General features: G+C 36.4%; 1 protein-coding gene across 2 annotated transcripts in view; it reads right to left on the bottom strand.

Annotated features, from left to right (window-relative positions):
• Positions 1 to 17010, bottom strand: part of ADAMTS19 (ADAM metallopeptidase with thrombospondin type 1 motif 19) — a 128168-nt gene that overhangs the window by 98581 nt on the left and 12577 nt on the right. For both annotated transcript variants that reach the window (XM_050987221.1, XM_030237556.2), the window contains exon 3: positions 4457 to 4622. In XM_050987221.1, the coding sequence (XP_050843178.1) occupies positions 4457 to 4622 (166 nt within the window). The remainder of the gene's footprint in view (positions 1 to 4456; positions 4623 to 17010) is intronic.

Below are 17010 nucleotides of genomic sequence, written 5' to 3'. Positions count from 1 at the left end.
CTGAGAGTCCACGATAAAATACATCATTGTGCTAAACACTAAGAACACTGTGGTCCCATAAGCTGTTGAAACCTTTGTCTTTTGGGATTGCAGTGAATGAGAAGACTACACAGCTCTCTAGACAAGCTGTCTGCCCATCATTTGTCTGCCTCAGATATCTCTCCCATTAACAAACCAATGGACAATCTGTTCTTGGCCAGCCAACCTTTTCCAAATTGCTGGCAGAAATTCTGTCACGAGATCTCAATTTATCTGAAAATTGTGGCTCTTTCCTAAGAACTTTAAATAAATGGAATTAGTAATTTTGGTACTACTGATATTCAAATAACTGCCACAACTGCTGCCAGATAACAAGCAAAGCAGACTTTAGGAAAAAACTCCTGTTTCTTTACATACTCATAAATCAGTAAAAATTACAAAGAACTGGTCATTATTGAAGGCAAAGTATGTAAGAGATAACTGCTGCAAAAAACCCAGATACATCATTATTCATGTACTAACAAGAAAAAAGACAGACTAAAGATGCATAAATTCATCTTAAAAATTTAATTGCATTGCCAAAATAAAAAATAAATTCTACAGGAGAGTTCTGTGCAATAAGACTTCCGTTTGTGCAACTATTTAGAATAAGAAGATTCCATATCCTTATACTACTTAAAATCAGTTGACTGAAAGGAAACATAGGAATACTGCATTACCTCAGCAAGAAGGCTAAAAATACTGCAGAAAATAAATTTGACATAAAAGAGGCAATTAAGAAAAAAAAAGCAGAAATGTTAACAAAGCAATAACCCCACCTTAAAAAAATTTAGAGCCATCTACTATTATCACAGGTTACATAAAGTATCTAAGCCAACATTAAGAAGGGGCTGTGACTACATGACTCCTGGACAACTTCAAGTCCCCAGGCATAAAAGCATTTCCTGCATAAATGCATATGCAGCCCAGACTACAGAGGAATCACCATCACTCCCCAGGGGGTAACCTAGTCATAAGGAAATTGCAGTATTCTGCCTGCACAGGGAATATTCAAGAGCTTAATAAGCCATGAGCTATACCTCCACTATAATTTGAATAGGGATTTAAATTCTTTCCTACAGAGCAACAACTTTTTCTGACCCAAGGAGTAGGGAGTAATATCTCAAGTAGCACCAGTCTCCATCTTATGCAATCTAATAGATTCATGACCAAGACTGTTTGCACATTTTACTGCATATTTTATCACATATAAACAGGCTGTAGAGCAGGAATCAACACAGCTCTCCCAGATGACTGCCCAGTCTACATGCCATAAAATAAGACTTCTACTTTTGATTCAGTGAAACTTAGTGGGCTTTTCCTGCAATATTCCATCATTTTAAGAGGAAAAGAACACTGGTATCTCAGGACAGACTATTGTTTATTGCCAGAACTAAGAAGTAGGAGAGGAGTCCTCCAAATTCAGAAGGGATTCAAAATTCACATTTACTGTATCCCGGGAAAGAGATTTCTTTTTTCCCCAGTATGCCCCATGACTTCACCATGAGTTCAGTTTACTATACAAACAACTTCCGTTTGGAACAAGTGCTTCAGAGCAGGTAGAAGAAAAAAAAACCTTAGCTTCCCAACATGGCCCTTTTCTTTAATTACAACTGCTTCTCTCACATTTTTTCTGTAACACAGTTCTGTACTGGTTCCTTTTAAAGGTTTCATGGGCCAAGTGCTAAAGAAAGGTGTGGAGTGTAAGGGCTGTGTATGTGCAACTGGCTCACATACATAAATAAATCATACACACTTTCAACAAAAGGATATATGTGCACACTATCCACAATCAAGAATGCAACTGCTTCTGTCAGTAGTATTCTCTCCCTCTCCTAATTAATAAGAAAACCACCCCATTCACAAAAACAAGTTCTTTGTTCTCTCCAAACAAGTTTGGCTGCATAGCAACTTTCAGTCCAGCTCTCAATGGGAATGCACAACAAACAATACCTTCTTTGATTGCCTCTGCTAGTTCTCCATGAAAAGCTATTATTCCCAATAGTGATCCTTCAACACCTCCAGCACAGACATTCATTCCTTCTGATAATTACAATTCATCACTGCAATACATATTTGCTTGATAGGTAGCCAGCCTTTGAGATCAATTTGGATCAAAACCAGCAACAGAAATACCTGTTTCTATCGTGACACACAAGCACTGTAGAAGTGAGAGATATGGTTGTAAGACAGGACCATATTGCTGAAAAGTTGCTGTGTTACCAAGGTTGTAGCTGATCTACTTAGCTTATTATTTGACTTAGAACTCTGAAATATTTATGTAAAGGCTTATTTTTGATGCTTTTATTCACTTTAAGGCTCTACCATGTGTGCAAACATGCATGTGTGTAGCAACCATCTGTAGAATGAGTATTTTGGTAATATTAACTAAATTCATGTCACACCAACAAATTGCTCTCAGCATAGACAGACCTTTTAAGCATATAACTTACTGCAGTCACTCTTAGTAAAATAACCTGCAGCAGCAGAGTGAGAGACTGACTGATCTTAGAGAACAGCATTGGTTGGAAAGTGCAGCTATTTAGACTCCCTGGCAATAACATTGTGTCAGAAGATGCTACTCAGTTATGCACAGCTTGCACTATTTTGAAATTTTAAACCTGGTGGTAGATATAATGAAGCCTCCTTCAAACCGGTATTTGAATCTCTGTTGACAGATTTATAACAAATCAGAGCTTGCAGTGTAAGATTATTACAAAAGATTAATTCCATTTTAGAGGGTAAGAGAAAGTGAAAGGATATTTGATCATGAACATCACAGAAGAATCATGTCCTTATGGACAAGTTTGCATCTTTACTCATTTTCATACCCATCACAGTTTACTACTTTGTCAGATACTCCTCCCCTCTTTTTGCAGTGCATACACCATGCATACTTTTCATTTTTTCTTTCTCATTCCCATTCCCATGCAGGCATGCATACTATAACTCACTTTTCTCTAATAGGGAGAAATAAACAGCTTTACTTAATGTGAAAAACTACAGAAAGTTTAAATTTTAGATAAGCAGTGTCAATGTAATACAAAGCCTAGAACAGTAATATAGAGGCAACTGGAGGAAGTTACATGTAATTTATTTCATCCCACTGCAAAAAGAGCCTTGCTTTGCAAATTTATCTTTGATTTCAAACTCTGGACAGATGCCTAACTATAAAAACAATACTTCCAAAATGGAAAAAAAAAAAAACACCACAAAACCTTTCACATTTATTCTGTAACTATATAAAATAGACAGAGCAGTATAAATGTTCAGAAAGGATCAGACAGCCATGGAAAAGTTTAGGCTGAAAATGATCTCCAGAGGGCAGCTAGTCCAACCTCCTGCTCAAGTCAGGCCTAGTGTCAGAGTATGATCAGCTCTCTTAGAGCCGTTTCTAGACATGCTTTATAAATACCTGAGGATGTGGACTTGACAGCCTCTCTAGGCAACCTGTTCCAGTGCTAAGCATTCTTGTAGATATTTTCTTTTCCTTATGGAAATAGAAATTTCCTTGAACACAAATTACAACTGTTGTCTGTCACAGCATACCTCTAAGGAATGTCTGGCTTCATCTTCTCTCTGCAGACCCTTAGGCACCAGAAAACTGCAGCTGCATCCTTTCTTTATCTTTCCTTACCTGTTTAAAATAGCTTAGTTTCTTCTGCCTCATCCCAAATGTCATATAATCCAGCTTCCTAAACATTTCAATGCACTTCTGCCATTTTCTTTGCATTTTGCCATGAAAAATAAGCCTAAAAATGTGCACTCATTCTGGTTTATTTCCTAGGAGAAAAATAACTTCTCACAACAACACTAGAAACACCCTCAGCTCATGCTGAGGTCAAAGGACTGAGATGTCCTCTACCCTTTGAAGAATGACAGCTTGTGATGAAGCAGAAAAAACAAAACATCATCTTTCACAAATGCCGTTTTTCCCTTCCCCACTGGTAACGATGAAGTCATCACTATGTGCCAAACTTCTGTTGAAACCCTTCTACTTCAACAACTTGTTCTACCTGCCATTGAGGAAGGTGCATTAGGATTGTTGCATACACATCTAAGTGTCATTCACACAACAAGAACACTTATAAAAATCCCAGAAAACAGAAAATTAAGTACAAGCATTGCACATGGTGAGTGATTAAGCAGCTCTGATGACAGAGAGTGACAATAAATAGATTTTAATTATTAAGTTGAAATTAAGAAATGCCGTAAAGATTTCTTCTTTCAAATACAAATGCACATTAAGAAGCAGAGTCTATTCCTAATGGACAACTCCCTCTCCCAACAAGTGACATGCCACCTCCAAGTCCACTGTAGAGTACTGCTACAAGAATAATCAGTTCTGCTTCTGTCAAGGTTCTGTTGCAACTACTATCTACTTTTCTTGAAGACAGATTTGCTACATTTCAGCTTCGCAGCGCGATTTTTACATTACCTGTAACAACACCACAGTAATGATTCTGAGAAGGTGGCTTTTCAGAAATTTTCTCTTCCACGGACCTTTTTCGTCTGTACACCCTGTGTGCATGTCCTGTCACAGCCAAAGTGCGATTGAGTGGCTCAATAAATATGAAGTCCTCATTAATCTGTATAAACCCCATCTGCAAAGGAAAATAAAAGGAACATATAAGGTAAGAAGTTATTAAGTTGCGCACAGTCCTGCAGGAGAAAAAAACCCCACAACACTCCATTTAAGGAAACACTTTGTTTTAGTAACCTTATGAGCAAAGTGAGTACCTTTGTATTTTACAAGTTTTCTACTTAAATGAACTAGAATAAATTTATTTCAGCTAAATCTGGGTGGGTGGTGGCTACATGCCAGTAGCATATGCACTGTAAAAAATACAGAATGTTAAAAGTTTACGTTGTGAGACCCAGGAGGTCATTTATATATGTACAGTATGTACAGAATAGTCTATACACTGGTTTTATTATTTATTATCGTCACATTTTTAGATAACTGTAATTAATGAAATAACAGGAACAATGTAAGGCATATGAATACATCCTGAACAACTGTGAGGAAGGAAAAGAAATCTTGTGGCACAGTTTTTACTCTTTTTCAAACTAAAAGAACCCAAAACTGTTTTTAAAAGGCAGAAATCCCTTCTTGTTTTCCAGCAGTTACACCAGAAAAATATTTTAATACAGCCATTTAGTTGGTTAACTCTTTCCCTTGTCCCAACATATTTATACACACAAACATACATGGAAAGTTAACACACCAGACGCACATCTAATATTACAAGGGCATAGCCAAAGGTGAAAAAAAAATGCTATAAAACATACTTGTATAAATACTACACAAATAAAACTCAGCACAAACTGTTGAGCTGCCAATACACAAAAATTCCTATCAAGGGTAAAGCTGGAGACAGCAAGGTTTGTGGGGCTTTTTCCCCCCACATCAGCAAGACTGACAGTTAATTTCCTCATTCTCTAAACTTAAAAAATGTATTATACTGTTTCGCTACAGAAACAAAACAATGTGATATATCTGGCTATGAGAAGCAGAAAGCACTTCTGTATATTTTTATGTAGCATCAATGTGGAGACATAGAAAGCAGATTTGTTTCTCCTGGAATCCTGTAGGTGCCATCATCACATTGGATATCCGGTCTGACAGATGAATAAACCACCCAAAAATATTCTGACCCAAGGAAAAAAACAAAATCAAAAATTTTGAGTGATAGGAAAAACAATTTCAAACATAACATCTCAGAAAGAAAAAATCCAATAATCTTTCTGCACAATCACATGAAATAAATGTGAATACACACATTTAATTTTTCAGTTACAATAGCTAAGGAATGCTGAACAGATGTCAAAAGGTCATCATTAATATTGCACACAAACACAACTGTATCTGAGGATTTGGCTGTTCCTTTTCCTTTTTTTCACTTACTTTTTAGGTTCAGTTCAGCAGGAGCTTTAAATGTCAAATACTAGAAGAATAGCTAGCTACATATTGCTAAGAACTTTCTTTACACCTACAAGATAACTCTTCTTGAAAAGTGTATCTTTAAAAATGCTACTTTTCCATAACAATTAACTTGTCTTATATAAACTTCAAATTACATGAAATGAATTTATTTAAAAGTGTTGTTCTCAAATACTAGCAAAAAGCATAAATCACTTTTCATTTTATTTTTATGTCAAATACTGAATTTCACTTGTCATAGATTATTTTACTTTTTTAAAGAATTATTTAGTATACGAAAGATGTTGATAAACTAAATAAAGAACAGGAATAGCAGCCCACTATTGGTGCAGCAAGTATCCCCTGTACAGCAACAAAAAAGAAAGGCCTTAGTCCCCCCTGAACAGAGCCAATCATAGAACATTTGTCACATTTCCTCCATCTCCATTCTCTTTGTTGCAAAATGAAACCAGGGCTTTAGGATGATGCTCTTCAGACTGCCACCATTCATCAGACATTCTGAAAAGTTGTGCGAGGACTGACATTTAATGTTTTCTTCCAGCTCCTTGCAGAAACTGAAGTTTAATTCATTGGTAGAGAATTCCAAAATTTATTGCCTGTTTCCTGAGTCAGAAGTTAAAGAACTGAACAGTCGTGTAAAGTTATAGATATGCAAATGGATGATTCTCAGACAAATATGGATAACCAAATAATCTTTGATGCCATTTTGACTGCTTTTGGAAAAAAAAACAAAACAAAACAAAAAACAAATATTATTTCTCCAGTTCCTGGATAATTTCACAGGTAGAAACTGGTAGGTGAAACTGTAGCTTTGTCAACCATTTTCTTATATTTTCATAATCATTACAAATGGAATTAAGAAGATCTTTCAATGAAGTAAACACAGAAAGCAGAGAAGTCATAGCATGCATTAAAGCATTTCAGTTTCAACACATTTTCAGATATTGAATGCCAGGGCCAGTTACAGCCTTTAGACAGTTCAAATGGAAAAACTTCCATGTTATGAAAATGCACAACAAAACAAAGATTAAAAAGATGGAAAAGCAAAACCCTAATATCCATTTAGGATAGAACTGTGAGCTCTGACTGACACATCTTCCACCACTTTCATGTGAAAAAAATACTACTGCTCACAGCTGCAATTGAAAAGCCTACCAGGATGCTGGACATATTTCATGTAAAGGTAAAACAGCATGTCATTCTTTCCCCCCCTTTATCAAGTTTCTTACATAAAAAAAAGAAAAAAAAAAAAAAAAACCACACCAAAAAACCCTTAAATGTAGCACACATATCTCAGTAGATTTCAAGCCCAGCCCAATCTCATTTGGCAAAAAAATCCTCAAATTTTGAAACTATCGATGAACTCAGTACTTTTTCTGTACTTTATTTATTTATGAAGTAAAGAGAGACATTAAGTATAGGACAAACTTCAGCTGATGGGTGAATAAAACTTTACTTACAGAAAATTGACTTTTTGCCAAATATGGATAGTGGGAAGCCCAGACAAATGAAAACAGCACCTTTCCCCAGCACCTTGAGCGGCCCAGGTCAGGCAGGGAACAGTGGGGTGGTCAGCATGTTACAGACTCTCCCTGCTGCAGCCAACTCTCCACTATCTTGTGAAGCAAATGCACACAGCAAGTAAGGATGGGCTGTATGAGACTCTACTTCTTCCTGCTCCCAACATACTGCCCAAGACAAATATCACTGGGAAAAATGCACTCCTGTCAGATGCAGAAAATGTATATGTTACTTAGCACATGTTGCATACATCAGCACCACAATTTTAATGTCCCATTTGCAGTATAAAAATGAAAGGTTCCCTTCACTGTACCATGCAAAAAACCAAATCATCTTTATAAGTTCATTATTTACTTGTTTTGAAACATAATTTCAAGATAGGTTTTGTGCTATTTGTTAAATGTCCCAAAAATGAGCATTAATTTCTGAGTAAACAGGCAAAATCTTTTATTTGTATATCAGTATCCCACTCTGAAGGTTTTTCGCCATGATTTTAACAATCCAGATTTAATTTAGTGTCTTGATTCTAACAATTCTACCAGAACCTGACATGAGCTTAAATACAACAAAAAGTCTCCAGCTCTTACTAATGCAAATAATGAAGCAAGCTCAAATAACTTTTCAAAGCGTGTATAAACAATAGCGTAAGAACTTTGTAAAAGCTGTTATTCAAACACACTACCACTTTCCATCTATAGGAACCTTCATTGCTGAAGGCTGAGGAAACAAAAGTGTGGCAATTTCTGCCTTAAATTAACTGTGTTTCACAGCCATGCACATCATACACACTGCCCTTTTCCTGGAAGTTTTCTCTACCTGTCTGCTCACTCTACTCTACTGCCTGGGGTCATCACAGAGGGAAGAGTCAGTATTATCACTGTTGACTGGCTTTCAGCTGCCGACATAGTGATCAATCCAATCCTTTCTGGGATCTTTTTTAATCATAGGGCTGTGCCTTACTGAAGTACACAAACATGCACATGCTATAACTTACAGCCCTGATAGAGGAAAAAACGTTTAGACTGTTACACAGAGATCACTGAGTTCAAAGCATGTATTCAGGTACTAGCCCCTGAATTTTAGGTCTGTTGAAACAATATTTGCATGGCTCTTAAATCCTTCCAAATCCTCCATACTCCTATACAGGCTGGCTTAAGATACACACTGCTCTGCATTCTTAAGAAAATTATTCTCTATACAAGAGGATGCTGCTCTCATGTTTAAGACAATGGCTACTTTTTTCAAAACAACCTGATGTTGCACAAAGGTGCAGGAAAATATTTATGTTGTTACTCCGCAGCTCTCCCTATGCTACTAACAATTAAACAGGTATTCACAACACTAAGCCATAGACTGGACTTGATCTCAAAAGTCTTTTCCAACTTAATTGATTCTATGATACACACAAAATGTAACTGCAAACAAAACACATGAAATTTATCAATTCTAAATGCTCTAATTATTTAAAGTGTCTTTTTTAGTAAAAGCACAAATGTGCTTCCTAAATGCATGGTGGTGTTTTAAAGTCAGATATTCAGTCACTGCTATCATGAGTGAAACTCATGACCCAGACAGGAGTCCCTCCAAGCGCCAGAGCTATCTGTGCAATCAATGCAACAAGCTGGTCATCAGGGTCAAGCGATCACTACTTCTACAAGCCAGCTTCTCTCTGTTACAACTTGTTACAACTTGTTACAACTTGTTACAACTGCCAGCCTCCTGGAGATTGTAGACTCCTGGAACTTATACTGTCACAAAATTCCCTTGTACCACTATTTTCAGAAATGTCAGCGCAGTCTACTGAACTACTGCATACTTGCCTTTTGACCATCAGAAGAATTTAGTAGAATGGGCAACCAATCATAAAATGCTGAAATTATGGGCTCCATCCCCTTTTTTATTCCCTGCCCAGGAAGCTCTTGCCCACTTTCTGGTTGACTAATCTGTGGCTTCAAAGATCAAAATCACCTGAACTTAAGAAACATCTGTAACAAAGGAAGGCACACCCCAACACATGAAAAAGACTGAAAGACCTATGAAAAGAATAAAAACCCAGCAGAAAAGATCACTTGCTACCAGTCATCTGGGTGCTACAATACTGATTGTAGCACTCAGTATTATCACAGCATATGCAAATTATTCAGAACAAAGGACACTGTCTTGAGGGAAGCACCAGCTCAGAGAACAATTGGCTAATTCCTCTAGCAACTTACCTAGCACAATGGAATTTCATCTTTCCCTCAGAGTCATAAAAAGCCATTCAATCTTATTCTAGCCGGAAAATCAAATTTATACATCACTCATGAGTTGCAGCTTTGCTTACAGATTTCACTTGACTATTGAAACAAACTCAGCTGAATTCAACATGCTAAGTCAAAACAAATTTTCCTTTTATGTCATATGCTTCATGCATTATTTAATTCTTTTCATTATACAACCTTAATTGTCACTGCTTAGGTCCTGTAGTACTGGGAAAATAATGAATAAGACACAATGCAAATTTCCTCTGTATTTTAATGTCTTAGGTCCACACATCAAGTCCAGTCTCCTATGCTTTTGAGATTTCGTAAAATAGAGATTATCTTACACTTATTCCTATAACACAATTTCTTTGTCAGACTACATTTGTTTTCACATGTCCTTACTGCTACTGTTAAATGAAATAGTTTCAATACAACTGCTGCTCTATGATTTCCCTATCCTTATTTTAAATGTTTCATATTTTTATCTTTTAATATTTGGAAATCTTTCCAATATTACAACTTTATTGATTCATGACTGTTATTTCAGATCCATGTGATCCAGGGTCGACTGCTTTCCTTCTGGGCCAGCTCTCCAGGCCGGCTTTCCAAGGTCCCTTGATACTCACTCTGAAGTTTTTATAAAAGGTAATCATAGTGTATTGCAGTTTCTAGTGTGTGATGACAAATACACCAGCCCTTGACTATTGCTTGATGAAAGAGGCTTACCATAACTCCGAGATTAGCTCAGCTGGTTAGAGCCAGGTGCTAATAGTATCAAGGATTGCGGGGTCAATCCCTGTATAGGCCATTAAGAGTTGAACTGGATCCTTGTGGGTCCTTTCCAACTTGGAATATTCTGATTATGTAATTATCCTTGTAACCACAAATTAATTTTTCTCTCTGAACATTAGCAAACACAACTGCAACTCAACTGCAACTACATTTCAGCTATCATTACACTTCAAATTTGTGAAATGAGAATAAAGTTTCTACATCTTCACTTAACCTCCTCCACCAATTTCATACGCTTGATGGCTCATAACAATCCTGTAACCAGCAAATACATCTTTTTTTCTCCTGTCACTGTCAGCTAATTCACTAGGCTACAAAGTAAATCTATAAATCTATAAATGTATAAAGCTAGTAAGTCACAAATAGAAGCAACTTACTTTTGGTCAGGCTACAGCCTTTGGTCTGTTTAATTCTCCTGTTCCTCCCAGCCCTCAATGTGCCACTAAAGGAGAGCCAAGTCCCCAGGGATTGTTACTGACCTTACCTCCAGATCATATAAAAGCATCCAAACCAGGTTTTTCATGACTACATCTCAAAGGGACCAACCCTTTCAGCCATAGAGGGGTTTACTTCCTTTGAAAATTCTTCATCATCGAAAACATCTTTCCACATTAATATGAAGAAAAGTAACACTGAAAACCAAGAAAAATTTACTGGAACTCTTTCTCTCACTCTGCCAGTTGAATTTGTGAGAGTTGCACTTCAGAGCAATCATAGGAAGCTATACCAAAGGTACATCTTCCACTGAAAGCCAGTAGAATAATGATACGCTTGTGAAAATTGTTTCACCTAAGTAATGTGCCCACAAGTTCACTACAATATCATGTATGCTTTCACAGGTTTTCCGTAACAGAAAAACAAGGCAAATTTTAAGAAGTTTACTGAAACTAAACATATGTTGCTGTTTTCACAGATTTATTGCTTCAATAGCACATTGTAAATGTACTCCACTGTACACTATTATTTTGGCAGCAGTTATCTTGAAGTGTAGTTTAGCTGTAGTTTGTTTCAGTCAAATTAGTTGTGTAAAAACACTGGAATGTCCTCAATGTTTTAAAACAGAGAATTCATCTCAAACTCTTTAGAATCTTGCAATGAGAAGGCACAGAATAGTTTAAGCATACATAAAAATTTTCAAAATCACTAAGGCACCATAACTAGAATTTCACAAAACTAAATGAAGATAAATAGACACTGATGTTGAGTGAAACCCTATAGTTCTTATGATGACTCGTTTTGGAACAGCTACAGAAACCTTATAAACAATTACTACCCTACACAGAATGTCCCATGAATTGTATTTGAGTGTGCTGTTCTTTCTCTCCTTAGATACAAGACTAATCTTTTCCAGTTTGAGGTAACTGAAATATCTTTAAAAACACTTCATTGAAAACTACTTCCCCAAGGCAAGTTCTATTTTCAAATACTTAAAATAGAAAATATGAAACACAAACTCCTAAAGCTAAATGAACCATTAGTGTTTTGTAGCCTACTTTTCTAAAAAAACAAATGGCAACCAAACCAAGTGCATCTAGCTGCAAATAACTTTATCACAAGGTGTCACAGGAATATAATACTGTTATGTATGATAGGCACATACATGATATGTAACAGTAACCTCCAGAAAATTTATAATTTTGGGGCTTGAACAGGTATGACCAGACAAAGAATGTCATCTATGAGCCAGGTAAAAGCACAGAAAACAGCAAAAGCCAGCAAGAATCCCAGTATCTTCATTAAAGCCATAGAATGACAGAAATGTGGGTCTCATGGAGATACCAATAATTCATGTAACCTCATTTTAGTGTCACCACAAAAAAAAAAAAAAAGTATAAGAATGTATTTATGGAGAGTTATCAGAAGGAACATCATGAAATTCATCTAGGATGAATGTCAAGCTGAGCTCCAGTCCCTGGGACAGATCCACACCTGGCACTAGTACAGACTTCACATTACATAGATGGATGGATGGTCAGAAGGTTTTCTAAAATGGTCCTGGTGGTCCTTGAGGGCAGTAGGTATGCAACATAGAATCACACTTGTCTGTGAGGTTTTACTCCATTGTTTACCAGTTGTTCTGATCTCTAAATTCTAGTCCAATTCTATTATTTAGTTTCATTCTGTCTTTATAAGTTTTGAATTCTCATCTTGTTCTGTCATTGACTTGAAATCTAAATTTTGCCAAGATACTTATGAATTCTTAACTAGCATTCAGTTTGGTCACTATACATGTTTATGCTGAATACTGAAAATCTGAGACATTCAGAACTAGTGGCTATATTTTAAAAATGTTACAGAAATCACCATTTTAAGCCTACTTTTCAATTGCAACATCTACAAAACAAAGAACTGCAGTTACATGGTAATATGCAAAAATATTTGAAAAACATTTGACAGAAGCACTCTAAATGCATTTTTCCTTTTACCACGTTGCACAGCTAATATTACTGTGTAAATAAATATATTTTTTCACTAAGTTGCAGATATCAAGATTCTCGATACTCAGCTATAGAATAGCTTTACATCTATCCATCTATCAGGTGTTTAGGCTCTACAGCTTTTCAAAGAGAAGGAAAAAGGAAAGGGGAGAGAGACTACAGAATATAGACATGGTCTGGAAATTTGAGTTTGCAGTACATGAACTTCCATTTTCCTTCACCTAAACAGTTTCATGTCCACTCAAGAAAATATTCCACAATTATACCTTTAAAATCGTAAATCCAAAATTATTAATAACTGAAGATTTGTATTTACCAACTACAAAGTAGGAAGTGCAGACTTAACACAAGAATGTTCTTATTTCTTTTTTTTTTTTTATGCAGCATTCTGTAAGTTTATGAAAGCCTACCACTCCCAGCACAGGTAACTTAATTAGAAAGAACAGCGCACGCAACAATTTTAAAACCAAATTAGCATTTTTTGATCCAAGTGCTACAAGGTATCGTTTAAATTAAATTGAGTATATGTGACAGTCAATTTAAAAACTGATTTCAAGACACATAGGATTAATGAAATACTGAAAATACCCTTGATTTTTTAAACTAACTTAAATTGAAAAACTATTTCATTCATTTGCTACAGGCAACCATACAATGATTGACTAATGCTATTAAGAAAGGAGACAGCTTTTGGCAAGACAGATTTCATCAACAGTGCAGCTATTTAACGTTCAGAATACCCATACTTGCACACAAGGAACACTGTAATCCTTAAGAAAGTAAATTCAATACTTTCATCCTTAGATGCCTAAAACAATGCAGATTTTATGGCAACCATGGCTTTGTCACAAAAGACAATATGTAATGCACCAACCCACCATGTTATAAGTTAATGTAAATCTCTTTCTGATCATTTCTCCCTTCACTCAGTAGCTTCTACCCTTTATCTTAGGAGGTTGAACGATCTTGGAATTCTTCCTCTCTCTCACATAGTTTTGTTTCCTATTACAGAAGAAACAGTAACTACAGGAAGGGATAGAAAGCTTCAAAGGCTAACTGTTAGTTCAGTAACATAAGATGAATTACTAAAATCATAGGATGGTTTGGGTTGGGAAGGACCTTAAAGATCATCTCATTCCATCCCCCACATCATGGGCAGTGAAACCTTGCACTAGACCAGGTTGCTCCAAGCCCATCCCAGATGGCCATTGTCCTGGTTTAGGGCAAATTTGGGAGAGAATCCCCAAAAAGGGCTTCTCCAAAAAACAAACCCACACGGCCCCTCCCCCCAACTGGTTTGGGAAGAATTCCTCGGAGAGAGGTGGAAAGAACCTGTTTATTTGACAAGCACAGCACCCCACAGCACACACAATGAACAATACCGGATGGATGACACCACTCTGTCACCGCTCTGAAAAAGATGACAAATTCAGAAAGTCTCTCCTGGGGGTTTGCTCTGTTATCAGTCCCTCCGGCGCTGGGGCAGCAGCTGCAGCCACAAGGTGCAAACTCTCGGTGTTCCAAATCCCAGTCCGGAGCGGGTTTGGCAGGTCCAAATGGGGTGGGTGGGGGGGTGGGGGGGTGGGAACAGTCCAGAAAGGAATTTGGACTCTTTAGCTAAACTAACTAATGAGAAGGGGGGGAAAAAAGCAAGAGCAAGCAAAGCAGAAGCAAGAGATAAAACAAAAAGCAGGGCAAAAAGCAAAAAAGCAGCACTAAGTCCTGGTGCTATCTGTATGTCTCACTGAGCGGCTGATAAGAGGCCCAAACCAAAACTTTCACTCTGCCAGTCTTAAAGGCACAGAACACAATACCCAGCATAAATTACACACACACATGAATGGGGATAACAGCATCCTAACGTCACCCTAGGACAGCCAGGAACATTGCCAGGTATGGGGCATCCACAACTTCTCTGGGCAATCTGTTTCAGCATCGAGGAAAGAACTTAGTCATAATTTCTAATCTAAACTTTTATTTGGTTTTTAAGGCATTTCCCTTATCCTAGCACCCCAAGACCTTGCAAAAAGTCCCTTTCAAGCTCTTTTCTAGGCCTACAATCAGATCAGAAGAGACCTTCTCAATTATAGAATGTTAAAAGGCAAGACAAATGAAGCTGTTGTTCCGGCCACGATGATAACTCTCAATTAGCTCTGAGCAATATATGCTTAATAAAGCAAGATACAGTATTCTATCCTATCTATCTAAACACTAGATCTGATTTCATACTGATTTAGATTAATGGTAGCGGTTTGATAATAATATAAAGTTATTTTACATAATTAAGATTCTGAATTTATGCTACATAGCAAAATCCATTGCCCATAGCTTTATGCTACAAAATTAATTCATTTTAAAATAATATTTCATGCATAGAGCTAGAGCTACTAAAGAGAAAACAACTAGAAGGCAACGTCTATGCAAAAATAAAAATTGGCTACCTTATTCCTCTTCACTTGCATTAAAAAATCACTATTACTGACTCGGAAATAATTAAAGTTCTATTAAAAGAACATAGAAAATTTCTATACTCACAGCTCTAAATGACAATCTATGGACAGAAATAATTTTTTTTTAAGAAATTTCTTTCAGTGGTCTCCCAGCATCTTGGTTTTCAGGTTTCAAATTTTGATCTGTCCTTATGAGGGCTAAAGAATTAGTTTTTCATTTTTCTCAGTTCTCATTTTCATGTAGGCATATGTTCCAAGAAGCTGGAAGTAATAAAAGGGCCATGTCTTCAGTTTGGTTCATTAAAAACACAATGATCAGAGCTGACTGTGGTTCAAGCACAGTTTCCACATGAATAAAAAAAACTAACCACCATCACAAAAGGAAGCATTAACCAGCTACCAAGGCTGCTAAACCTGAAGGAAAAAAAAATTAAATGTTTGCATACTATGGACAAAGATACTCATTTTGTCCCCTATACAATCCTGTGTTATATTTTATGTGGTTGCATGACTTCAGCTCCATTGTTGGTGCATGCACCAACTGACAAATGAATAAAAATGCTTCCGATCTGTTGCCTGAAATGCCTTACTTTATTTTGCTCCAGGAAGTATGCTGGAGCATTATGTTCAACCAACCACAGATGACTAATATAGGCCAATAAAATAAACTACAATCAAAATGAAAAGCAAAGTACCATTATATTTGAACAAGCCTGACATAGCTCTTTACTTGCAGAATTCAAAGAAGAACTAACATAAAAATCCGTTTTTAAAACAGCCACCTAACCTGTAAATTTTGTCTATCATGTTGTCCTAACTAAGGCATGATGTTAACAATCATTTGGTTTTGTTCACCAAGTTTATGCTGTATAAAATGGAACACAACCACTCACTTACTGTTAAAAAAATAAAACTCAGAAACCCAGCCATAACTTCTTTCCAGAATAAATACAAGAGCTTCTATAAGTGAGTCAGGATTTAAAAAAATTTATTCCATAAAACTTAAACTAAAAACTCTGTACAATGAGCTGGTTTAGTGATATTTAAGCTCACTTATTCCACAACCGTATTTGAGTAGTTTTTAATACTGTCCAAGAAAGACTGTTTGCACAGCTAAACAGTCATGACTAGTTATGAAAAAAGCAACACCGATGGAAACATATCACCTAAGGAAAAAATCCTTGCAATTAAAGACTCAGTGCTCATAAAGATGTTCCTTTAGAACATTTTGGTGTAATATGAGTAACTTCAGCAATTCTTGTGGCAAGACTAAAAACCATGCCAATGGAGTATGAATCAAAGTGCTGTACCTTTAGCTAATGAAACAGCATTAAATCCATTTCTTTAGAGCAAGCCTGGATTTTATCCCATCAGAATCTGAAATGGTATTTTATGGAGGAAAAATATAATAATACTCAAAGGATGAGCACTAAGCATTCTACACCGAGTCCCATGCAGGAGGTTAAACAGGAAATACCAACAACTCTAATCTGCATTAGATAAAACACCTAGACTAGTACCAAGATGACCAGCACAAAAGATTCAAGTTTAAATTGATTCATCCGTGTAAAACACTTAAATAGTGCAGAACAATGAGCTACCAT

This window comes from Serinus canaria, chromosome Z, assembly GCF_022539315.1.
Source record: "Serinus canaria isolate serCan28SL12 chromosome Z, serCan2020, whole genome shotgun sequence".
In the NCBI taxonomy this organism is placed as follows: Eukaryota; Metazoa; Chordata; class Aves; order Passeriformes; family Fringillidae; genus Serinus; species Serinus canaria.
Note: the sequence above shows the minus strand (reverse complement) of the source record. Positions and strands in the feature narration are given on the sequence as shown.